The sequence below is a fragment of the Rhamphochromis longiceps genome, linkage group LG7 (assembly GCF_057381845.1).
Source record: "Rhamphochromis longiceps isolate RC_006_pf linkage group LG7, R_longiceps_female_GT1.1, whole genome shotgun sequence".
NCBI classification, from domain to species: domain Eukaryota; kingdom Metazoa; phylum Chordata; class Actinopteri; order Cichliformes; family Cichlidae; genus Rhamphochromis; species Rhamphochromis longiceps.
Window position 1 is genome coordinate 26298408 of NC_140563.1, and position 26466 is coordinate 26324873.

The window sequence follows — 26466 nt, forward strand, 5'->3', positions numbered from 1 at the left end:
GCGGCTTTTTCGGCAGAAATGGGATGTTGCTTGACATATACTGGCTTGTTGTGTTTTAATAGGTGTACGTGATAAAGTGTACAGTCAATAAATCCTATATCATTCTCACTTTTAGACCACAATGTCATATTCTGGTATTCAGCTGGCAACGTAAGTGCAGAAATAGTACAGTGGATAGGGTAGGTTAGATCTATGTGACGACATGGTGTAGTTATGTCATAACCTATGTCTGAGTTATGTGACAAAATCACTGTTTGACCTTAGAGAAACAAAAGTGTGGCTCCCAGTCATGGGATTACCTGGTAGTGGCGTCTGTACACGTTTTTTTGGCACAGTGTGTGACATAGAGTACCGGACAAAAAGGATGTTGAGTTCATTCTCTGCTGAGGGTCCAGCTGACACAGAGGATGTTCCTTCTCCATCATGTCGGTACATAGGGCAGAGAAAACATAAGCTGTTATCAGTGTCAGCAAACATTTCACCCTTTATGTTAAATGAAATACACAAATTCATCTTTGCTCCGGGTGTCTGCGGCTGCTGGAAAACTGAGCCACAATAAAAACACATATCTCTACTTTTATCCTTCCGTCCTCTGAAACTTCCTTGCTGTGCTGGAGCGGGTAATCCTGCATACATTAGTTTCTCACTTTCCTCTGAGCCTTCTACATCAAAATTCAACTTTATCTTAACACTTTTAGCTTTCGTGGTAGTATCTGCACTGGCCTTCAGTTTTACTGACCTGTTTTCTGGCGATAATCGTTCGGGATAGGGCTCCGGAAATAAATTAGAATGCATTGAACTTACAGTCCGTAAGTTGTAAACAAAGTCAGTCACATAAGCACTTCCGCATGTTCTGGATACGTGATCATGGACGTCTTCACCGATTCGTGGACGTGGGTTACACGTAACCGGAAATGGGAGTCGTACTGAGCTGTTGTTTGAGACTTTAAATTTAATTTTTTTGGTTTTACAGGTAATTTTGATTTTTTTATCGGACTTGTCTGTGGTCTTTGAATTATTCTGACCCATGTTCAGTGATTTCCAGAGGGGTTTACACGCTAGGAGGATTTAGGTTAGTATTTTCGCTGCGGCACAGCTGAGGTCACTTTAAATTTATTGCTAGCAATTTTTGTTTGGGTGAGCAACTCTCACTTAACGAGCAACTTCTCGCTTAACGAGCAACTTCTCGCAAAACAACAGGCAACTTCCTGTGTCACTTTTTGGTGAGCAACTTCTCACTTAACGAGCAACTTCTCGCTTAACGAGCAACTTCTCGCAAAACAACAGGCAACTTCCTGTGTCTTTCTGCTTTTAATTTACTGCTTTTAACCCTTGAGACCCGTGTTTTTTTGTTTTGTTTTGTTTTTTTTCAAAAGAAAAATTAAACAATTAATTTTTTTTTTTTTTAACGTATAAATGTGTTGTGTCTTTCCACTCACTCCACTTGATTATAACTGATTTATTTATAACATTTTATATAAAAGAAAAACAAGAAGCACATTAATTCATAGTAATTTAACATAAAATTGTTTGATAGTGTTAATTTGGAAAGCCACAACTCTAGCGGGTCCACCAACACCACACAAGGGTTAATTTACTTTATTCGGGGACTGAGGAAGTCGTCAGTGTATCTCTCTGGATCACTAAGTGAAACTTCGTCAGCATATCCCGTTTTTTTATGGATCGATCACTGAGAGAGGTATAATACGGTCTTTATATAAATATGAAAGACGCATATTTACCTTCTGTCAGTCAATCCCACTTCTGACACCAAATTGAAGGAAAAAAAATGTCCATCCCGGTTTTCCCTCCAAGGCACGAGCGATAAGCAGAGTTCTGTCCTTTCCTTCTAAGATTCCTAATTATTTAAAGTAACACTCAGGTATGCCATTCAGCGTGTTAGTACGAGCTCGGGAGCAGCTTGGGAGAACAAGAAAACAGAGACTGCTTTAGGTTGCCTTCCCAATCGACTCAAAGGTTTATTTAGTACATAACAGCTTATATAGAGGAAAAAAAGGTTCGTGTGTCAGCAAGTTCTCAGTTCAAACCAGTACAGACCAAATAAGGAAACGTCTTCCTGCCTTGTGAGCAAAGAAGTATCCTTTGTGTAGTTTATCAGTTCAGCTACAATTTATGATCATCCCAGCAAAATACACTCCTAGACATAGAATACAGAGTTCTTTCATTAGTGAATTCTGAAACAAACCACCTGGCCTTTAACGAGCCTTTTTCTAAGAGATAAAGAAAAAGGGAGGATGGGAGTAAGGAAGTGGTCTCGTCTCTGTGGTGTTTTCGACCTTGGGGTACCAGCCTGTGAGTCTTACACATCAATTCTTGGGTCAGAGAGAAAGAGAAAAACAACTAGTAAATGGGCCTTATTGAGTAACAGTTTCATGTATGATATCAACTATAAAACAATATCCTGTAAATGCTATCATGGTATCAAAATATCACAACAGAGATCAAATTTCAGTGACCTTGAGCCTTTAAAGGCAGCGGCAAGAAAAAAAACATGAAAACATTTTTTCACTGTATTTTTTCCTCATTTGGGGCCACAGTAAATATAATCTTTATTCTTTTGTTCAAACAACCCCGTCTTTTTTTTTTAGATAGAGGTCTCTACCAAATGGTTGAGTCACCAATTTATGGTAAAACTCAGAATACCTAACTATATTAGAGACAATCAAATAAAATTCTTGGACTCTCTTAAATCTCCAATGCAAAAGTCATAAACCTTCCTAAAATGTTTGTTAGTTCAACAAAATCAAGTGTCCCAGCCAGTTTGGGGGCATTAAAATCCCTTTATTTCTGATGGTATTTTGCAAATCAAGGAACATGCTTTGGACATAGCACAATTGCAGCCTGTCACATTGAAATAGCAGATGTTTGTACTTGTGCTAACACACATCTGGTAGTCATTTTGAGGGTCTTGGGATGTAGATATGATGGATATATTCAAACAGGGATGTATCTTGACTATGCCGGAGTCTTGAACATGTGTAAGAGCATGTCAGAAAAATCAGTACATCCTACAGTCCCGATCAATGGCAAAAAATCCTATTTTGGGAGTGAGACAAAACAGTCTTTTGAGCATGTAATTTATTGAAGATAATGCTTAAACTGAAACAGGCTGTTTTACAGCTGATCAAAAATTTAGAACCACATTGTCAATTTCTGTCACACTGTCATGACGTTTTGATGGCAAAGGCACAAAAACGTTCCCTTTTTGAACGTGGTCGGGTTGTTGAACTGCATAAGCTTGCAGCACGCCATCGCTGCTGAGGTGGGACGCAGTGTGACAGTCATTTGGAATTTCTTAAATGTTCCTGAGGGTTATGGAACAAAAACGTCAAGTGGAAGACCCCAGAAAAATTCATCAGCACTGAGCCGGAGGATCCAATTGGCCGTCTGTCAAGACACTGAACGATCCTCAACCCAAATTAAGGCCGTTACTGGTGCTGACTGCAGTCCCATAACCATCAGACGGCATCTGAGACTGAAGGGCTTCAAAAACAAAAAAACGTCTTCAGCACCACATGACAAAGGAGTCTACCACAGCCCACTACTCTGGCTCATCACCTCCACTGATGCAACCAACCACTGCAGAGTGGAGAGACATCCGCCCACATTACTATTAGCTCAACATCTTCTCCCCTATCCAGAAGAGTCGGGCTGATGGCTCCAATATCATGCAAAACCATAATCAGAACACAAGCCTCCTCTTTGCCCATCAAAAATACAGAACCTTTTGAAAAAAAAGTTGGCAACTTTTGCTCTTTGCACTGGAGATAGGGACAGTGGGCAATGAGATGCCCTGTCTCATGGCAGAAAAAGAATTCACAGCTGGGAGGAGGAATGGGATTTAGGTGTGATAAAAGCTTCTTCTACTTCTCCCACCTAACTTTGCCCATAACCAATTATTAAATTAAAAATCTCCCTGTAAACTTTTTGACCACTTCTGGCATTGCTGCTTATTCATCTCCTGCAAGCGCAGTTTTGACCACTTGTATTTTGCATCAGCAATTTCAAACTTGAGCTCAAATGGATGGATATCAACTGATTTGACTTCCTGCGGGTGATCCTCTTTTCACAATAAAATTCTAAAGTTCAAATTGTTTCTTCAAAGTGGAAAAGATCCAGTGTGATTTAAAGGTGCAAAATGACTGGAGGCAGTCAAAATGGAGTTAAAAGAGTTAAAAATAGCAGGAGTACTCACAGCAGTACAACATGTGCAGTATATACAGTACAATGTAAACAAAGAGACCTTGTATGTTCTTTCTATTTTACCTTGTTCTGACTTCCAAGCTTCTCATCTATAATCTTTGGAGTATTTTTAGATTTTGCCTTTCCCTAGCTTTGCTGAATTTATTTGCTTGTTTGCTTTTACTTGGATGTCTACTTTTGGATTTAAGATTTGGATTTGGGGCTTTATTGTGTTCCCTGTGTGCTCTGTGTTCGGATCCTCCATCCATGGAATCCCCAAACTGTATAAATGTATAAACTATATCATTTATCGTACACTTGCACAAATTTAGGCTAAAAGGCTAACCTACTGGGTAAAAAAAAACTCATGTACTTTCAGAAATTTTAGATTCCATCAGCATAGGCTTGTTTAAGCAAAAAATGTTGGGAAAAAAATTCTTTCTGGAAAATGTTAACATTTATAATTTCATACATGACGCTTGAGAGCAGCATTGTGCCTTTGTGGATTACAAAACAAACTACAACTGCTGTAAAGGCAGCGTAGTTGCAGTTCTGTGATAATATTACAGTCAATATTAATGTTCTTCTGAATAAATGCACCATCAGTCATCAGAGTTTCTTTGACCTTTTATGAGATTTGTTTGTAATGAAACTTGAAAAGATAAAACATGGAGTTGTGTACAGGATGTGTTCTTGGCAGGATATTAATTGTAAAGTAAATCGCTGATATTTACTCAGAAGCCAAATACCACCCCTTGCCTTACAGTTTACACATTTTAAGTCTATAACATACAGCATAACATTTGAACTTGACATTTTGGTGAGAACATTTTGGGAAACATGCCGAATTCTTTCCTCCAAGCAGGTTAAACCTATTCACCTGTTTTTGTTTTTGTTCTTTCTGCAAAGATACAGAAGAGGAAAGATAAGTACCAGTCCCCAGTATTTCATGTAATTAATACAACTAAGTTGATTTAAAAGTTTTACACAGCAACAATCAAGTTTGTTTCAGTTTGCTAATTACCTACTAATAATCAAAGTAGTGCCTGCAGTAGTACAGACAGAAAAAAGCCAGTCACAATAAGATGCTGGAACACTAAACTGATGTTGTAGATATTAACTAAAAAGGCTAACACGAAATTATTTTCACCCAATGACAAAGACAGACAAAATGCAGATCACTGTTATAGTTGCATTTTTCATTCGTTATAGCATGCATTTTTGTTCACTGGTGATGTTATCAGTATCATTAAGACTATGCTGATGACCTTTTACATACATAAATATTCAATAAGAACTGGTTTTAATCCATCATTCATTGAAACTATTGTCATTTCATCTCATAACTGGTGGAGTTATGAGATTCCTTTCCTGAAAATTTAGGTCTAAGTAAAACAGCCAGTCTTTAAGTCATGGCTGTACTTGGCTATACATGTTTATGTTAAAGTCTGTTATGAAGTATTGATCACATGCCTGGTATTTTCAGTCTTTAGTAATACATTCTAGTTAAGCTGGTTTTGAATTACAAACCCAAGTATTATTATTTTCATCCAGAACAGTCTGCTGTGTTTAAAGGACTACAGCTCATATTAGCTGATGCTCTCTTACTATCGTTAAGAAAGTAAATTATTAAAAAAAAACCTTTAAACTTGTGAGTTATCATTTTGAAATCCTCAAACCATTACGCAAGTCTCTTCTCTCACTAGGTGTATCAACGGATGGCTGCCGGGTTTGTGGAGGAAACAGGTGGTTCTTTATGCTTGACTGCTGAGACTGACTGATGCTGTCTTGCTGATGTTTTTGAGCACTGTGCTCTTTGTCATCATCATCAACATGGGCCATGTTGCTGTCAATGTCTGAATCCAAATCACTGCCTTTAAGTGTGGGACAGCCACCAGAGTACTCGATCTCCTCAGCACACAGAGGCTCATCGTCTTCAAAACAGCTGCATGAAAGAAGAAAGAATTGCCATGTTAAGTCTTGTTCACCAAAAACAACAAACTAAGTTTTATGTAAAACACACTGTGTAAACACACAGCTTGCTTGCTTGCAGCAGTGGCATCAGGTGTGTTTTGCATCAGCAGCTGTTCAAATTCAAATTCAAAATTCAAATTTTTATTTGTCACGTACACAGTCATACACAGTACGATATGCAGTGAAATGCTTAGACAACTGCTTGTGACCTAAAGAAAAAAAGAAAAGGCTATGAATAAGATAGGAAATAAATATGAAAATTAAAAAGGGTAAATTTAACTAGGAAGGAATAAAATAAAATATAAAAATTAAAGTTAAAAATGAAATAACTGTACAACACAAATTAGAATGAAGGTTAAATTTAACTGGGAAAGAGTTCATCACCTCTTCCCATAAATACCTGAATTCCACTCGAACTGCCCTGGTTTAAGCACTGTCCTCCCTGCTGCCACATGGAAAACCCACATATGATAAGCCGCCCTAGAACGGTAGCTTACTTGTGAGACTTGTGGTCCAGCATGTTGTGGTCCAGGTCAATATGGTTGATGAGTTTCCTGCTGTATAGAATCCTTGTGTCTTTGGTTACAGACAACAGACTGTGGCAGAACTTCATCCCCATTTCCTGGTGCTCCTGGGTTCCTGTCTGCAGCCCCTGTAACAACACACAGGCACACACACAGACACGCTCCCCTCCTGAGCCAAGTTAAGTATATTATACATCCTGAAAATTTGTGCACACTGCCCAATGAGAGACATTTGTTAGGAACACGCTACTGGATTTTTTACAAACCCAATCCAAATAAAAGCTACGATGCTGTGTCAAATGAAAACAAAAAGAGATCTGCAAATCTCATAAAAGCATATTTTATTCACAATAGAGCATAGAGAATATCGTAAATGCTTAAACTGAGACATTTTACTATTTAATTAAAAATACTAATCTTTTTTTTTAATTTGATGGACCAACATGACTCAAAAGTGCCCTTCTGAGGCACAGCAGAAGGAACAGTTTACATCAAATTGGAACAACTGACAAGATGTCAGTAACATAATAGGGCATGAAAAGAGCATCTTAGTCAGGAAAAGATTCTCTGAAGCAAAGCTTATGCAAAAGTTCAATAAGGAAGATCTGTAATCACTCATCTCCCTGCTATCCTGGGTTTGCAGCTACTAGCTATTCTTTACTTTACATTCGTTTTATCATGCTGCCAAACTCAATTCTTACATCACTGCTCTAGCCCAGTCATGTTTTGCCCACCTTTTCCAAGAAAATCAGCTTCGTCTATGCACATTTTTATATCTCAGTGCTCTTCTGTGGATGTGTGGGGTGGGTGCTGTCCCATCACTGGTGGGATTCTGTTCTGCTATGATGGGTCATTTGAGTCTAATCACCAAATAGTTTAAGAGAATTGTACAACTTGCATATCTGGAAAGGCTCCAGAAGATTAGCAACAGATGCTTTTTCGGGGAAGTCCTTGCATGACTCAGCAAGACAATGCTAAACCTCATACTGTGACAACAGCATTGCTCACTAACAGCAGATGACCTGGACTAGCCTGCCTGCAGTCCAGACTGGCTTTATCCATTTGAAAACATTTGAAGCATCATACAGGGAGTGCAGAATTATTAGGCAAGTTGTATTTTTGAGGAATAATTTTATTATTGAACAACAACCATGTTCTCAATGAACCCAAAAAACTCATTAATATCAAAGCTGAATGTTTTTGGAAGTAGTTTTTAGTTTGTTTTTAGTTTTAGCTGTTTTAGGGGAATATCTGTGTGTGCAGGTGACTATTACTGTGCATAATTATTAGGCAACTTAACAAAAAACAAATATATACCCATTTCAATTATTTATTTTTACCAGTGAAACCAATATAACATCTCCACATTCACAAATATACATTTCTGACATTCAAAAACAAAACAAAAACAAATCAGCGACCAATATAGCCACCTTTCTTTGCAAGGACACTCAAAAGCCTGCCATCCATGGATTCTGTCAGTGTTTTGATCTGTTCACCATCAACATTGCGTGCAGCAGCAACCACAGCCTCCCAGACACTGTTCAGAGAGGTGTACTGTTTTCCCTCCTTGTAAATCTCACATTTGATGATGGACCACAGGTTCTCAATGGGGTTCAGATCAGGTGAACAAGGAGGCCATGTCATTAGTTTTTCTTCTTTTATACCCTTTCTTGCCAGCCACGCTGTGGAGTACTTGGACGCGTGTGATGGAGCATTGTCCTGCATGGAAATCATGTTTTTCTTGAAGGATGCAGTCTTCTTCCTGTACCACTGCTTGAAGAAGGTGTCTCCCAGAAACTGGCAGTAGGACTGGGAGTTGAGCTTGACTCCATCCTCAACCCGAAAAGGCCCCACAAGCTCATCTTTGATGATACCAGCCCAAACCAGTACTCCACCTCCACCTTGCTGGCGTCTGAGTCGGACTGGAGCTCTCTGCCCTTTACCAATCCAGCCACGGGCCCATCCATCTGGCCCATCAAGACTCACTCTCATTTCATCAGTCCATAAAACCTTAGAAAAACCAGTCTTGAGATATTTCTTGGCCCAGTCTTGACGTTTCAGCTTGTGTGTCTTGTTCAGTGGTGGTCGTCTTTCAGCCTTTCTTACCTTGGCCATGTCTCTGAGTATTGCACACCTTGTGCTTTTGGGCACTCCAGTGATGTTGCAGCTCTGAAATATGGCCAAACTGGTGGCAAGTGGCATCTTGGCAGCTGCACGCTTGACTTTTCTCACTTCATGGGCAGTTATTTTGCGCCTTGGTTTTTCCACACGCTTCTTGCGACCCTGTTGACTATTTTGAATGAAACGCTTGATTGTTCGATGATCACGCTTCAGAAGCTTTGCAATTTTGAGACTGCTGCATCCCTCTGCAAGATATCTCACTATTTTTGACTTTTCTGAGCCTGTCAAGTCCTTCTTTTGACCCATTTTGCCAAAGGAAAGGACGTTGCCTAATAATTATGCACACCTGATATAGGGTGTTGATGTCATTAGACCACACCCCTTCTCATTACAGAGATGCACATCAGCTAATATGCTTAATTGGTAGTAGGCTTTCGAGCCTATACAGCTTGGAGTAAGACAACATGCATGAAGAGGATGATGTGGACAAAATACTCATTTGCCTAATAATTCTGCACTCCCTGTATAATAAAAATAAAAAATCATCTCTCAGACAAGAATGAGGCATCCAAAAGTCCAGCAGCTGCTCACCTCAGTTTATAGACTTTTATGGCCTGTTGTTAAAAGAAGACATCATGCTACCCGGTGCTAAACATCTCAATCTTTGGGAAATGACCATATTTATGAAATTTGCATATCATTACATTCTGTTTTGATTTAGATTTATAAGTGCATAGGCTAAGTGGTCCAGCTCAAAAGGAACTTGTGCTCCAAAAAACAAAAACATCAAGAACAAAACAAAGTTGCATACAAGTGTGAACCAATGACAGTGCTCCCATAAAGACCTGTCAATTAATATGTGCATCCAGCCTTTACATTTTTGCTATCTTGCGGCCGCAGTCAGCTATTGTCCCTGAAAACATATTTCAATCTCATAACAAAGTCTAGTTCTCTCTCTCTCTCTGAGGGTGTGTCCATTACCCCTTAACAATTACTGGAGCTGGGCAAGCTGAGAGATCAGCAGCTTGTTTCTAGTGGTTTGCACAGACGCATTGTGAATAAACCCCTGGTCTGTGTTGGTAAACTGAGAGGAAAGCAGTGTGCGAAGGAAAGTGCCACGGGTTATCTTTGGCTGCTCTGAGATCTGTTACGACCTGGGCTTTATAGAGAAATACACATAGCATTAGCAAGTAGATGAGATTCAGTGATTCAGCATTGCAACAGATTTTCCTTCTGCTAACCACCCTTGTTCAACATGTGTCATGTAGAGAAGATGGTGTTTGGTGGTGTGACAATAAAAAAAGAGGGGCTGGCAGTTCTGACCATGTCTGGTCTAATAAATCAGGCAAGTTGAGCAGAGACACAAAGTATTCTGTGCAGGCTGACAGCGAAACACTTTACCCACTGAGGTATTATTGGCACAGCATGGTCAGGATCTCCTTATCAACACCAACCCTGCCACTCTGGAGCTCTACAGAGCTACAGGTATAAAACTGCTTTAAACTGGTCACATAGTTACTCCCTGTACACATGGCACAAAATGAATGGTAAAAAGTTACAAAGTGCACAGTAGCATTAAGTAATTCTATTAGAGTACCCTAATTCACCCAATTTCTCTCTCATACACACACCTTGTATATTCCCTGGTTGCAGCCATTGTAAGTATTCTCCAAAGTATAACTTCTCAGAACTCCCATTTCCCTCCAGACAACCACTCTGGCTGTAGCAGAGCGAGACTTCTCTACCTGACAGGTTAAAATCAGAATTAAGGGTAGGTAAGAGAATATGGCCCATATAATAAGAAAAATAATGAATGTAACTATTCACACATTAACAAATATAAACACTACTGACAATAACAGTGATAGTGGTGTTGATGAGGTATGATACATGAAGATGGCTGAGATAATGCTTTATTTAACCTGCTGTTCCAGGCAGAGATATTTATTTTATACAACTGACAGTGTTAATAATAAAGAAGTTAACAGTGACAACAAGTACAACTTTGCTTACAATACTGAGAAGGATAACAATATGAATTAATTAGTAGTTGTATTTAGTTGTACTGACAACTACGCTGTGGATTTATTATATGCAGTGATTTTCAAAATGAGAATTATTATTAGTATTGTAACTTTTACCAAAAAGTTGCAGCTGTTGAAAGAAAAGGTCGGTGCGATACGATCCAAGGTCTTTGGAATGGTCTAGAAAGGCGATGAGAATGATAAAGACAGCGAGAGAGAGAGATGGAGAGGAACAAAACATTTTATCTGGTTTCAGAATTTGAAATACTGCTGCTGGTGAACGAGTAGAACAAAAACAGAAACCCCTATGGCCTGCTTGGCTTTGTGTGTGTGCTTTTCTTACCCTATATCCAGGATCCTCTTTCAATCCTACAGTGTCAACTGCAGAGCCAGACTGCCAGAGAGTCTCCTTAATGCTGCAGCCATACAGGAACACATTCTTTTTTCGAGAGTGGCCATGGTAGTCACAGAAAACCTAGTAAATATGAAGAAAGAAAGAGCTTGTGCATTTGGACAATAAAATATTTTGATTTGTGATTTTGCCTATGAAACCAAACAGTGCATTTTAAATCAAACAATTAATGTGTGATTAAAGTACAGACTTGTCATTTTAATTTAACAGGTTCAACTGAAGTGTTCACTGTTTAGATATTACAGCCTAATACTTAAACGACAAATTCAGAATTTCCAAGACAAGAACTGAAAGGCTGCGAATACTTACGCACATCTTTTTTTGTATGGTACATTTTACAACGCATTTTTGATTAGAATTTTTAATAAAGCTGTGAATAATTTTTGGATCTAATGTATGTAGATTAACTAATGTGTGAAAGTGTGTCAAACATGCAGGACAGATATTTAGCAAAACCAAAGAGCTTAACATTTCAAAAAGAAAACATTACATAACAGCATGTGTATCTCACCACTGGAGTCCGTCCTATAATGTTGAGGTAGTAGAGAAAGCCTTTGGTGTGGTAGATGGTTGGACTCAGAAGAGGGTCTGGTTTACTCCACTGACGATTCAGATCTTTGCTGTTCAGGTCACAGCGATTTCTGAGGAGACAGACAACAACAAAAACAAATACTTGCACTGTAATTCATTTGTGAGGGGTAAATCTGTGATATATACCAAATACTGTAACGTTACTTGTTGTTTGGCTGAATAATAGTGTCCTTCAGTAGCAAAGTACTGTTTGTTGTTGAGAGGTGGGACAGAGAGACATGGATGTTATGAAGTGCTATAATTGAGTTTATCTAGAGTTGTTTGAAAAAGTGTTTGCCCCTTTCCTGATTTCCTATTTTTAACTCATTTAAATATTACACAAAGATAACACAAGTAAACACAAAATGAAGTTTCTAAATGAAGATGTTTATGATAGGGGGGGGAGATATCTTCATGGCCCCATGTAAAAAGTGATTGCCCCTAAACGTAATAGCTGGTTGGGCCGCCCTTGGAAGCAACAACTGCAATCAAGCGTTTGCAATATCTGGAAAAGTCTTTTTGGAATTCAGAAATAAGTCTGAAACTTAAAGGGTGTACCTTTAAGACAATTAGTCTTAAAGGTACACCCTGTTTATGTATCTTTAGTAAGCCATACAGACTTGACGTATCTTCCCTTGGGTATAGCCTGTGGTATGAGGTTCCGTCAGTAGTATTTTCTTGTTCTGACTGCTTCAGACAATCTATCACCCTCTTCCTGTAACCACTTGCTGGGTCTCGTTTCAAGTATTTTTTTCACTGAACCGTGACAAAATGTTCTAATGACAGTCTTTCTGGTTCAGCAAAACCATATATCTGTATGATCAAGACGCTCTGCCAGGCTTCTTGGGAAACTCAGGAAACTGTTGGGTTACTTTGCAGTTTGCTTTGGATCATTATTCATCTGCACTGTGAAGCTTTGTCCCATCAGTGTTGCAGCATTCGTCTGAATGTGAGCAGAGTGCAGTCCCGTAGACTCTTCATCCTGCTGCTTCTATCAGCAGTCAATGAACACCAGTGCCGAGGCTGACTGGCGGCCATACATACCCATCCCATAACATTGCTTCCACCATGTTTGACAGATGATGTGATGTTTTAGATTATTAACTGTTTCTCTCCTCCTCCTTACTTTCTGGCACAAGTTCATCTGGGGTTCTGTTTTGTTTTGTTTTTTTCGTATTTACTTTCATAAATGCATCCCTTGATTGCAGACTTCGTAGCCTGACTGTGATTTGGTTAAGTAAAGGTTAAGTAAAGACGTTATTATTTCTGATAGATTTTTTTTTTTTTACCTCCTTCACTCCTTGCTTCATTTCTTTGGTCCTCATTTTGAAATGTGTTTTGCGTCTCTGAAAATTAAAGTTTTTGTATAGAACTTGATATATTTCTTGAACAGTTAATGCCATATTTTTCTTAAATCCTTTCAATTAAAGCTGAAAGTGTGTGCTTTCCAATTGCATCAGAACTGTTTGTACACCACCACAGTGGATTTCAGAGGTAAAATTATGAGAATGTTCAAACTGTCAGTAACTCATAAAGCACAAAAATGACAAAAATTATATCAACAGTGAATGTTATTGTAATATTGTATTGTAGTTACATTAGCATATGCTACCTGCAGCATTTCATTATTAAGAAGCCTAGTGTAAGTGCAGCCAAGGGCATTGTTTCCTTACATGTTTCAAGTAAAGTAAAAGTGTATATTATATCATTTTTTTAACCATTCCAACAATGTTCCTGCTCCTCACTCACGTGCCATTGATGACTCCATCTGGGTTGAGCATGGGGATGATCTTAAAGACGAAGGCCTCCCTGAGACTCTGGGCCACCAGGTCATTGCTGCACAGAAACTCCAAAGTGCCCTTCATCACCCAGCTGGCATTGGACTCACCAGGATGCACACGGCTGGTCAGTACAATATAGGGGCGATTACCTAGGAAAATTATTATTACACAATCATCAGTTTGCCTAATGATATAACATATTGAACAAGGAAGTTAGTTTCTAGACATCAAGCATCTTCCCCTGGGTGTAGCCTGTATGAGGTCTGGCCACTAGCATTGTCTTGTTCTTTCTGCTTCTGGCAATCTATCACCCTCTTTCTGTAACCACTTACTGGGTCTCGTTTCAAGCATTTTTATAAAGTACAACGTATTAAAGCAGATTAGAAAAATGCTATGTAACAAGGCATGTTAATGGCTCACATCTAAAACCAACTAATAATGTCTATCTGGATAACATAGTTATCCAGATCAGATTTTTAGTTTAACAAAATCTTTAGCTTTAGTCAAAGATGGTGAGACCCAGAAGCCAATTACAACGGCTGTGGAACAGTCGTAATTAACATACAGTTAACAAGCTGAGTGTCTGTGACTTTAATGTGAAAGATCTACAAAGAGCAAGCAAACAGATCTGTGAACTAGACAGTACAACTGGTGCTGGAGTCTGGAGGTGAGAGTACGGGCTATAACTGGTAAAGTGAGAAAGGTGGCTGATATGATGGAGTGAAGGTGGAGTCCAACTGTTGGTTGGAAGACAGGAAGAGAAATGGAGTAGTGGTAGGGGTGGGTTTTGATTATTGATTTTCCGATTAAAACCGATTCTAGCTTGAATTACGCGATATCGATTCATTAAAATCCTGAATCGCTTTTTAAATATAAATGTGTTTTGCCCGAAATACCAGAATCTCAGGTTAAACCTCACAAAATTTCGACAACCACCAAACAGCTAAAACAGTAAATGAGAGCAGGTACACGGATTCTGCACAAAGACATAAACACAAAGCGCTGACCCGCCGCATCAGGATCAGTGAGGTGTCAGCTTTCTCACCCGACGGCACGGACACACCATCAGGGCTGAAAGCTGACAGCCAGTGTTGGGGAATAACGGAATACATGTACCGCCGTTACGTATTTAGAATACAAAATATGAGTAACTGTATTCCGTTACAGTTACCGTTTAAAAAGGTGGTATTCAGAATACAGTTACTTTGTTGAAATAAATGGATTACACTGCGGTACTTTCCTGTTTCATTTTGTCGCGGGTCAGGACTGTTTGGGTTTTGTTTGACAGCTACGTTCTTTCGTTCCAGGCGGCAGCGTTACGGTTGCCATGGTTACAGGGCGACGCTCTCTCTCTCTTTCTGCGACTGTGTGTTTCCTGGGTGAGAGAGCGCCTTTTCGTTGTTGTTGTTGTTGTGCTAAGCTAACAGGCAGAATGCTACAAGCATAGCTCTAAAGCAGGGGTCACCAACACGGTGCCCGCGGGCACCAGGTCGCCCGCAAGGACCACATGAGTCGCCCGCGGGCCTGTTCTAAAAATAGCTCACCATAACAACTTACCAGTAAGCTGCATCTATTTTTATTTTTTCTTGCTATTTTTTTTTATCACAATTGCATTGGCGTTAATTTGTTAGAGATAATATATTAAAAAAAAAAAGTTTATTATTAAATATTAGATCATGATCTAATATTTAGTGCTAGCTGGTCTCCACGGAAACAGTTGCCGTGAAGACCAGCAAAGGCAAAGGTAAGGAGATGAGGAAAACATGGCGGAAAAAAGGAAGAAAACATAATTTTCACAGTGAATGGGAGGAAGAGTTCTTTTTTACCTCTGTGAAAGATTCATGCGTGTGTCTCATTTGCGGGGCAACTGTGGCAACGGCAAAGCGGCACAACGTGGAGAGACATTTCCGAACGTGTCACACAAGCTACCATGCTAACTACCCAAAGGGCAGCACACTGCGAGCGGAAAAGGCCCGCGAATTAAAGGCAGGTTTGAGCAAACAGCAGTCTTTTTTCACGAGACCGGTGAAAAACTCTCAAAAAGCAACCGAAGCCTCATTTAGAGCTACACATTTCATGATTAAGGAAAAGAAGGCATTTTTAGACGGGGAGTATTTCAAAGAAGCAATGATGATAATTGCAAAAACTGTGCTTAAAGACGAGAAATATGGAAACGATGTAATCTCCACTCTCTCTGATGTCCAGCTGGGGGCAACTACAATTGTTAGAAGAGTGTCGGCTATGTCCGGGAACTTGGCCGATCAGTTGGATCAGGATCTGGCAAAGTGCAGTTGGTTTAGCATCCAGTGTGACGAGTCCGTGGACAGCAGCAGTACAGCACAGCTGATGGTCTTTATCCGGATGGTATTTGATGGTTTCTCCACAAAAGAAGAACTTCTGACACTACTGCCGCTAAAGACAACAACGAAGGGCGTTGACATCTATAACGCGGTGAAGGAGTTTTTCGCGAAGAAAAAGGTACCGTTGGAAAAGCTGGTATCAGTGACTACCGACGGGGCTCCTGCTATGATCGGCCGACATACGGGATTCATCGCTCACTGTAAAGGTGACACAGAGTTCCCAAACTTCATGCATTACCACTGCATCATTCACCAGCAGGCGTTATGCGCAAAGGTGATCGGCTTCGAGCACGTCATGACTCCCGTCGTGAAGATCATAAACAGCATCCGCTCCAGAGCTAAACAGCACAGAACATTCAAGGTGCTATTGGAGGAGCTGTCAGCTGAATATGGTGACCTGCTACTACATACGGAAATCCGATGGCTCAGCAGGGGACGGATTTTGCTTCGTTTTTTGTCACTTTTGGGTGAAATCAAGGAGTTCATGCAATCCAAAGGGGAAGACACATCTCTGCTGGAGGACACTGAGTGGACACTTGACCTTGTGTTTTTAACAGACATTACTGGGAAACTGAACCATTTGAACTGTGAGCTGCAAGGCAAAGGTAAGACTGTTGCTGACATGATAAGTGCTTTAAATGGATTTAAAGCCCAGATGAGCATCTTCTCTGTGCATTTACAGAGAAAAAAGGTGCTGCACTTTCCCTCTGTGCAGATGGTGCTGAAAGACAATGCTTCTGCATCTGAGACTTTTGACAAAGTTGCAGAAAAGTACACTCAAGTCATAAACTGACTTGGTCAAGAGTTTGAGAACAGGTTTTGTGACCTTGATCAGCTTGAGCCATGTGTCTCATTTGTTTCCAATCCTTTCATGAATGTGGACACAACATGCATTGCTGAGCAACTAAGTTCAATGTTCAGCTTGGATGCTGGACAGGTGGAAATCGAAATTGTAACATTGCAAAATGACGTCCTCCTCAAAGCCTATCTGGGTGCACCAAACTTTTGGTGCCTTGTTGACACAGAAAAGTACAGTGGTGTGTGCACAGCAGCTATGAAGGTTGCCAGCCTGTTTGGTTCAACCTTTCTTTGTGAATCAGCCTTTTCTGACATGAACTTCATCAAGAACAAACACAGAACACGCCTCTCCGATGCACATCTGCAAGACTCACTCAGAGTTGCAGTGTCAAGTTATACCCCAGATTACAACACACTGGTGAACAGCATGCAATGCCAGGTTTCCCACTAACAGACAAAGAAAGCCATATTAGATGTTCTCAGTGGCAATTTGCTTTAAAATGCTGCCAATTTGGTGAAAAGTTCTGTAAAATTTGAAAGTTGATTTTTTGTATGTTACATACATACAAAAATAATGTATGTAACAGTGCATGATTTGTTAAAATTTGTTAGTGGTAAGTGAAAATGTTGTAGAAGTGATCACTTCAAAATGTAAATACTTGCAGAGATATATAGAAATAAAGCGTTGCATATTGATATTTATGTTTCCTACCTTGTTTCCTAATTGCATTCTTTATAATTATGGTGAAAAATAATTAACATAATTAGTGTCCGTACATAGATGAATATCATTAATTATTAATGATAACACATAATTAAGTTAAACTGAGGAAATTTGTTATTTGAGAAGTGTGTGTCAAACTGGTAGCCCTTCACATTAATCGGTACCCAAGAAGTAGCTCTCACTTTCAAAAAGGTTGGTGACCCCTGCTCTAAAGAATGTAGCATCATGGGCAGTATAGTCCGTGTTGCAGGGAGAATGGACTGCCATACACGTTATGGGTCTGTGAGCGCGAGGAGGGAGAAAAAGGGGAGTGGAAAGGTACGAGTTGTCATCGAGGAAAAACGGGAGCTGGAAGCATGTAAATATAATAATAACCACTGCAGCCAAGAAGAGTGCCTGACGAGCCCAGTTGTAAGTAAGCTATTAAGACTCGACTGTACACCGTGTTCGTGTTTTCCTCCGAAAACAATAAGTTCCGTTGGAGCAGTCTTTCAACGCCTCTCTCTGTCTCTCGCAAGAAAAATTGACCCACACAACAAAGTAAAGCTATTTTTCGGCTATGAGCCGACAGGGACCCCGCCGTATTAGTCAGAGGTCCCTTTACTACAGTTCGGAGTCGCGGACCTTCAGTAACAGTAATAAATCACACAGCAATAGTACATTCACGTTGTTGTAAAAAGCACGATAATATATTAAGTAATCCAAAGTATTCAGAATACGTTACTGTCATTGAGTAACGTAACGGAATACGTTACAGAATACATTTTGGGGCATGTATTCTGTATTCTGTAACGGAATACATTTTAAAAGTAACCTTCCCAACACTGCTGACAGCTCACAGATGTTATTAAAATTGAGGGAGGATATGTGACATGAGACAGCGGATGGCAGCACAGCACACCCAGCAAAGCCACATCAATGGCCCTACCAACTGTGGCCTATGCTACATCATGCTACAGGGTGATGAAGAGCAGACCTGTGTCAACTGCAACCCAGGGCAATGCCGCACCATAAGCCAGCACCCATCATCACCACCACAAAGGCTAGTCCACCTGGACTGGACATCTAGACGTGGGCCAACCCACCCCATGTGGTGGAACAACCAGGAACCAACCAGAATGGGCATTCCTGGGAACTAGGGCCCCAGTCCCCAGACCTGGACCTGCTCCACATCTCAAGACTGCAAGACAGCACCTGCACCCACCCCAGCCACCCACCTTCACCAGCAATCAAGGCAGACACACCAATGCCCCAAAACACCAACCGCCCCCCGCAGGAGACTGTTAGACTTCCACTGACCCCGTGTCCACCACCAGCCACGTGCAAGACACACAGGGAGATGTGACTACAGTCGACCAACGCCAACTAAGCACTGGAATTAATCAGAGAGATCAGAGAGAAATAAATTCATCCAATTAAATTTTTAAAGAGGCATGCATTTTCTACAAACTAATGTGATCTAGAAGTACATTTCTACATTGAGTAATACAAACAGTTTTTTTTATTCATGAAGATAATTAATGTTACCCAACTGTAGTGTAGTGGTGGAGGTGTTCTGAAATTTACAATTTAGGGGCAGAAATGTCAATTTACTCCAGTTAGCAGAGTAGTCTGATATGAATGGGATTTTAGCAGTGAGTCTGATTGTCTTCAGAAGAGAGGTTTGTGTTCCCAAGGAAAGTAATGTATCATCAGCATATAGGCTTATCTTAGATCATCTTAAGATCATTTGTCCTGACAGACACATTTGGAGAGCTGTATAGTGTTTTCATCCAATTTATACGGTGGCCCTGAGAGGCCAAACTGACTGCAACTTAAGAAAACACCAGCAATAAGAAAAATGCTGCAAAAGCACACAAAACACAACAGAAATAGGAAAAACGAAAATGGAAATAGGAAAAAACAGATTTCCAAAAGCACAAGGGAAGTGACTGGGGAGACAATAACCCTACGGACCAGTTGCAGGAACCAAAACATGCTCGGTAAGTGTGTTTTAATCTCATGATTCATATAATACTGATGACGGATTTTTTAGGCTAATAGTTAGGCTAACACACTTACCTCTCATCTTTTCTTACCTCACATCTTTTCTTTCCTATTTCCGTTTTCAATTTTCCTATTTCCGTTGTGTTTTGTGTGCTTTTGCAGCATTTTTCTTATTGCTGGTGCTTTCTTAAGTTAACCTGTCACTCATTGTGGATATGGGTCGTATGTGCCAAGGAATCGGCAGGAATACCATAGGGGCAAAACACCAGCTACCAGCAGATAGAGCAGTCGTCTGAGACTGCAACACCAGACTGACCAACCTGTGCACCACCAAGAATGCTAGAACAACGATGATGTGAGCTGCATTGACTACAAAAAATGAGCTATGCCATAAAGATATGGCAAAGACTTGTTGAAGCTAAGCTAAAAAGAGGTGACAATTAGTGAGGAGCATTATGGCACTACAGATGCAATGTTTGCTTTTAGAGTGAAAAGAAGGTCAGAAGCCAGGGGAATTAGAAGTACTGTGCTGAACCATCACAATTGTGTTTAGGTCTGTGGAAGCCAGGCGATCTGGTGCAGCACTCCATCACTCTCCTTCTTCTTCAAAAGGCTCTTACACAGCCTGGAGGTGCGTGTTGGGGTCACTGTCCTGAGTCGCTGCAGGATGCTGTGGTTCTGCCACACCATCACACATCCTCCTCTTCCATGATTCACAGTGGGGAACCATGAATGTAGAGACCATCTGTTCACTTTTTTTGCATCACACTGCCAATGGAACCAAAAGATCTCAAATGTGGACTCATCAGACCAAAGCACAGATTCCCACTGGTCTGATGCCCATTTCTTGTGTTTCTTGGCCCAAACAAATCTCTTCTGCTTGTTTCTTTTCCATAGTAGCAGTTTCTTAGCAGTTTTCCAGACTGACTGACCGTCAGTTCTTAAAGTAATGATGGACTGTTGTTTCTCTTTACTTAGCTGACTGGTTCATGCCATAATATGAATTCTAGCAGTTGTCAAATAGGGCTGTCAGCTGTGTACCAACCTGACTTCTGCACAGCACAACTGATGGAGCCAACCCCATTAAGAAGTCAAGAAAATTCCACAAATGAACCCTGACAAGACACACCTGGTGAATTAAAAACCATTTCAGGTGACTACATCATGGAGCTCATTGAGAGAAGAGAAGGGTGTGCAGCTCTGTCAACAAGGCAAAGGGTGGATACTTTGAGGAATCTAACATATCATATTTAGAGCTATTTATCCTTTTTTGTTTGCTACATAATTCCATATATCTTGCTTCATATATTTGATGCCTTCAGTTTGTATCTACAATGTAGAAAGTAGTAAAATAAAGAAAAAACATTAATTGAGAATGTGTGTCCAAACTTTTGGCTAGTAGTGTAGCTTTGTCTATTCATGAAGCCAGATGAGACACATCAATTAAACTGCAGAAATGTCTTAAAGACATAAAGACCTGGATGATACAATACCCTAGGAATATGTGATTTCTAAGGTCTTTCAAAGCAGAATGGGAGGCAGAGCCTTGAGGTTTCGGGCCCCCTTTTTATGTAATCAGCTCCCAGTTTAGATTCAGACACCCTCTCTACTTTCAAGACTAGGCTTAAAACTTTCCTTTGGTTACAGTTCAGTCTAGATCAGGTGAGTGTGAATTCTCCCTTAGTTACACTGCAGTAAGAGTGTTTCTTCTTTACTCACCTCTTTTTACTCCCCATGTCTTCATACATAACTCTGCATTTAATGATTAATTAATCTCTGGCTCTCTTTTACAGTGCTTTTTCTTTCTTTTATTTGTCCTGTCCATCTCCCTTCACTCCCAACTGGTCGTGACAGACGACTGCCCCTTCCTGAGCCTGGTTCTGCTGGAGGTTTCTCACTGTTTAAACAGATTTTTCCTTTCACACTGTTGCCATAGTGCTTTTTCATAGGAGTTAGTCTGACTGTTTGTGCTTTCTCTGTACTATTCTAGGATCTTTACTAGATAAAGTGCCTTGAAGTGACTGTTGTGGTTTGGCGCTAATAAAATAAAATTTATTTGAAGAAGACATTTGGTGATTCTTCTGGCTTCATCGGTAGGTGACCTCCACTGGAGCAGTTTGCAGCAAAGTATGAAGCAGTAATAATGAGAATTATCACTTATAAGTCTGAGGCAATGACTCTCTGCTGTAAAAAGTTAGAATGCCTACTCTGCACATCTATGGGCAATTTAGAGTCACCAATTAATCCACTAACTGCATGTTTTTGGGAGGAAGGCGGAGTACGTGGAGAGAACCCAGACAGATACAGGGAGAATGTTCAAACTCTGCACAGAGGGCCCAAAGCTGCTCCAATATGTTCTCATGTAGAGAAACATGACAGTATACATATGCATCTTAGAGTCTGAGTCTAACAACTGAAAATAACAATATTTTCCAGTGATAATTATATGTGAAAAAATGTAAACATTTCTCCACGCATATAGGGTTAGTGAGTGAGGTTGACAATTTCATGTGTTCACCATGAAATTGAAGAATCTGTTATGAATGTGTGACTGGGTGAATGACACTTGTAATAGAAAGTTATTTGAGTGCTCAAATTGAATAGAAAGGTCCTTCATAAGTACCAGTCTCTCTACCATTCCAATGTGGCTGTGTAAACACGTAAGTACCCCTGACATGAGTAGTTCCTGGACTACAAAGCACTACTTACGCATCTGGTGCAGGTCTTTCCACCTTCTGCTGACTGGACAGGCAGTGATGGTAACTATTGGACAGGAGTTTCCAGCCAAAGTGCTACAAAGAGTCTGCTGCTTGAAAAACACCTTGGCCGGATCCACTGATTTCTGCAGTATTTTCAAGTGAGCCTGACAAAAATAACAAATATATACTTAGGTCTCTAATTATTTATAAAACAGATATATTTCTCTTGTAATTCTGCCTCTGTACACCACCAGAGCGGAGCTGAAGTCAAACAATCAAGATGTTTTTGAAATTCAGACTTTCAAATTTAATTCAAGGGGTTTAACAAGAGTATTACCTTAACTACTTAAGAATTACAGCTAATTTTGTACAGTGGGGGAAAATAATTATTGGATATTTGATTGGTGATATGTTTTGGTTCATGTCATGCTGAAAGACCCATCCACAACTCCTCTTCAGTGTTCTGGCTGAAGGAAAGGAGGTTCTCGTCTACACTTTTATGATACATGACCTTGGACCCTTAGCAGAAAAACTATTCCAAAGCATAATATTTCCACCATGATTGACTGTGGGGATTGTGTTCTTTGGGTCTGCATTTTGTTCCCTCCAAACACAGCAGCTCAAGTTGGTCATATCCTGCATCAGTTTTGATGGCTCAGGGCATGTCATTCATATCATGCCTGGTGAAAGAACTGTATTTAATGTTTCACGTTTGTTTCCTCCACAGATTGATGATCAGGTTGAGGGTTTGAATAGGATAAAAATACAGTATTGCAAATTTCATTAGTGACATTAAAACCAGTTGCGACCAGTGGTTTGATCCTGTATTGGGTGCCCCGGTCCTTGACAGGATTTTCTCCCTTTGAACTACAGTTCAGGATTTTTGACCTACTTAAAGAAAACTAGGAGAAAGTGCCAAGTCCTAGTAAATATCCAATTCAGCATCTTATGGACTTGAGAGAAAAACTTCACACTTCCGGTAGGGTATGTGAAGATTTGCTGGTGATGGTGGTTTGATGGTTCCCAGCCAAAGTCAGGCTGTGGGAGTTATGTGCCAGTGGGGTGTGACTGCAGGAGGGAAAGGTGTGGTGCCAGCTAGGGAGGATGACACACCTGACATGCATCTGGTGATTAACCTTCCTCACTATATAGCAGCTGTGGAGGGAAAAACACAGAGCAAGTTGTGCAGTATGTTGAAAAGCAACAGAAAGAGTAAGCACTCCACAGCCAGCCATTTAAGAAAATGATGTATAAAAAGATGTACAAAATCTATACTGCATTGTTTTTACATTAGACTTAGACATTGTACTTATTTATTGAGTTACATTTTCCCCCAGAGGTTTAGAGAATAGAGCTAAAATAGTAATTCAGTTGTAGTAGGGAAGACCCAAATGCAGACAAAGTTTTTTAAAAAAGGTTTAAATATAAAAAAGCTGATTTACCATAGCCTGAATAACAAGATGACATAGGAGGGGATGCAAATGAGGGTGAACAAGGGTGCACATAAAAACAGTGATTGCACGTCTGAACTGCTCATAGCTTAAAAAACTCAAAATTCATGTTTGTCGTCTGAGACAAAATAGTCTTTATAAACCAACTTCACATAGAACCTATAAAATTACATTTTCTGCTTCATATTGATCAGTTTTTCCAGAACAAGAGTGTGGTGCAGAACTGTAGTAACTACAGGGGATAAAGCTGTTGGGGGTGGGATTTGGTCAGGGATCTGGTCTGAGCCCCTTCTCGTTTTCAGTCATGATGGACAGGTTGACTTGTGAAATCAGGCAGGAGTGGACTCTGATGTTTGCAGATGACATGGGATCTATAAGGAGCATATGGAGAACCTGGAGAGGTGGAGGTATGTACTGGAGAGAGAACGAATGAAAGACATTAGAAGCCAGAAGACCGAATACATGTGTGTGAATAAGAGGGAGCTGAGCTGAGGTAGTGAACGCCGAATAATTTAAATGAGGTCAATCATCCAAAGTACCGGACAGTACATGAGAGGTGAAGAAGGGAGTCAAGGCAGGGTGGAGTAAGTGGAAATGAGTATCGGAGGTAATTTGTGAAAGAAGCAGCAGCAAGAGAGAAAGGCAAGATTTACAAGAAGGTAGTGAGACCTGCTATGATGTACAGAGAGGCAGAGCTGAAGATGTTAAGACTTTCATTGGGAATGACAAGAAGATATAGGATTTGAAATGATTACATCAGAGGGACAGCTCAGGTGGAGACAAAGTTAGAGAGTAAAGGCTGAGATGATCAGGACATGTGCAGAGGAGAACTAGTAAATATATATACTGGATAAAAGATGCTGAAAATGGAGCTGCCAGACTGAAAGATTCATGGATGTAGTGAAGAATATGCAAGGGGGTTGGTCTGGCAGAGGAGGATACTATGATAGGATGAGATGGGGGCAGATGATCTGCTGTGGTAACCCCTAAAGGGAGCAGCTGAAAGAAGAGATTTTATATTGACTTAGCCTGCTTGTGACATCTCAGATGGCAGCGCATGATCTAAAATATAAAGAAAACAAAAAATAACGATTTTTCTGGTAATAAAAGAGTTCTTAGTAACCATCTTATCTGTCTTTGTAATATAAAATATTATAAAATATGTTCAGGTTATAGTTATGGGGCTTATGGTCGCTGTTAAAATAACAGAGATGGATTCACATTTGAAATTATTTAACTGTGTCATCTGCGTGGCTTGATGCAGCTTTTCCCAACATGTGTATCGATATCTGTACACAAAGATTAGAGTGAGATACATACAGTCCTGTATGTATCTCACTCAAGAAGAAAGAAAAAAAAGAAAAAAAAAAAAAAGAGATACATACAGTCCAGATAACAATTATCAACAAATTCCACAAGAAAGGTGAGCTACTATCGAAAAGACTGGCAGCTTATCGGCCAAAGGTTGACTGGAGGGGGAAAGTGTGCTGCGAAAGGATGCACAAGCAACAGGGATGACTGCAGCCTTGAACTGTCTATTAACAAGCTTCCCGAGAAGTGGACTGAAGCTGGTGTCAGAGTATCAAGAGCCACCATGAACAGAAATGTTCTGGACAGGGACAGCAGATGTCACAATATCAAGAAACTCTTGAGCCAGAGAAAGAACTCAACTGTTGTCTTTTCAGATGAAAGTAAAACTTGCATTTCATTTAGAAAATCAAGGTCCTAGAGTCTGGAGGGAGCACGGACAGACACAGGATCCAAAACGTTTGAAGTCCAGTGTGAAGTTTCTGCAGTTTAAGGTGATATAAGGTGCCATGTCATCGGCTGGTTTTGGTCCTCTGTTTTATTAAGTCATTATAGGAGATCTTAAGGCACTACAAGAGTCCATCAGCTGACAGACTTTATAGATATTCAGGCTTTGAGTGATGTGGGTAATATGCTATAATCATCAAAATCAAACAAACAAAAAAGGTGTTAAGGTATTTCTTTGTGTAATGACTATAATATGTCACTTTTATGATTTAATGTTCATGAACTTAATTAGATTCTTGATTTTTTACACTATATATGTCACACTTTTACATATGCTAGTATATAGAAGTGTGAATTATACTGTATTATTTAACTGAGACTTGTATGATTTGAAACTCATCATAGTTTGTTTACACTTTTACACAGCTTCACAGCTTTATTTGTGATAGGGTTATAAACATTCTACAAAAACATTAAGTTTAAACTCTGACCAAAGTAAATAAACGGGATTATTATATGAAAAAAAAATACCATCAGAGCAGAATATGTGTAGGGATAATGGTAGGCCAGGTAGCAGACATCCTCACTGTGTTTGAAGGTGATGGTAAAGGTCAGGGTGTAAAAGGTAGTTCTCCTTCTGCCCTGTGCTGGACAAAAGTTGTTTCTGTTGGAGAAAATTGAGAAAAAAAAATGTTTTGTTATATGTAGACTATCTAAATCAGGGGAACTGATACAACATAGTCGAACAGTAGGTAATATTATAGCACACGTACAAAAATACAATGTTTTGGGAGGTTTTTTTCCCAGTCCATCAGATGGTGCTATTGACTGTTTTTCTAGTGAGGTCAGTGTGCCTGAAGCTGGTAAAACAGAGATGGAGGTATGAGAGAAATTCTTCTGTGTTTAAATAAAACATGTGGCCTTATTTTGGATTTTTAACATGACAAGATAAATGTGAGGAATGTATTTTGCACATACTGCTGCTTCCAAGTTAAACTGTACAATGGTGCAGCGATTGGGACTGCTGTGTCAAAGCAAAAATATCCTGGGTTTGAATCCAGTCTTGGGCCTTTCTGTGCAG

General features: G+C 39.9%; 1 protein-coding gene and 1 long non-coding RNA gene across 3 annotated transcripts in view; both read right to left on the reverse strand.

Moving 5' to 3' along the window:
* Window positions 1-310: 310 nt before the first annotated feature.
* LOC146665413 (uncharacterized) lies at window positions 311-1209 on the reverse strand. The gene is made up of 2 exons (XR_014912603.1): window positions 740-1209; window positions 311-413 (listed from the first exon to the last, which is right to left on the reverse strand). It is a non-coding gene; the product is annotated as an uncharacterized LOC146665413 (long non-coding RNA).
* A 1582-nt stretch (window positions 1210-2791) lies between these two features.
* Window positions 2792-26466, reverse strand: part of agbl1 (AGBL carboxypeptidase 1) — a 95876-nt gene continuing 72201 nt past the window's right edge. For both annotated transcript variants that reach the window (XM_085413089.1, XM_085413090.1), the window contains 9 exons: window positions 25917-26049; window positions 22190-22343; window positions 13581-13761; window positions 11773-11902; window positions 11193-11324; window positions 10967-11029; window positions 10457-10570; window positions 6675-6829; window positions 2792-6148 (listed from right to left, as the gene is read on the reverse strand). In XM_085413089.1, coding sequence (XP_085269215.1) covers window positions 5863-6148; window positions 6675-6829; window positions 10457-10570; window positions 10967-11029; window positions 11193-11324; window positions 11773-11902; window positions 13581-13761; window positions 22190-22343; window positions 25917-26049 — 1348 coding nt within the window. In that variant the 3' untranslated portion in view covers window positions 2792-5862. The remainder of the gene's footprint in view (window positions 6149-6674; window positions 6830-10456; window positions 10571-10966; window positions 11030-11192; window positions 11325-11772; window positions 11903-13580; window positions 13762-22189; window positions 22344-25916; window positions 26050-26466) is intronic.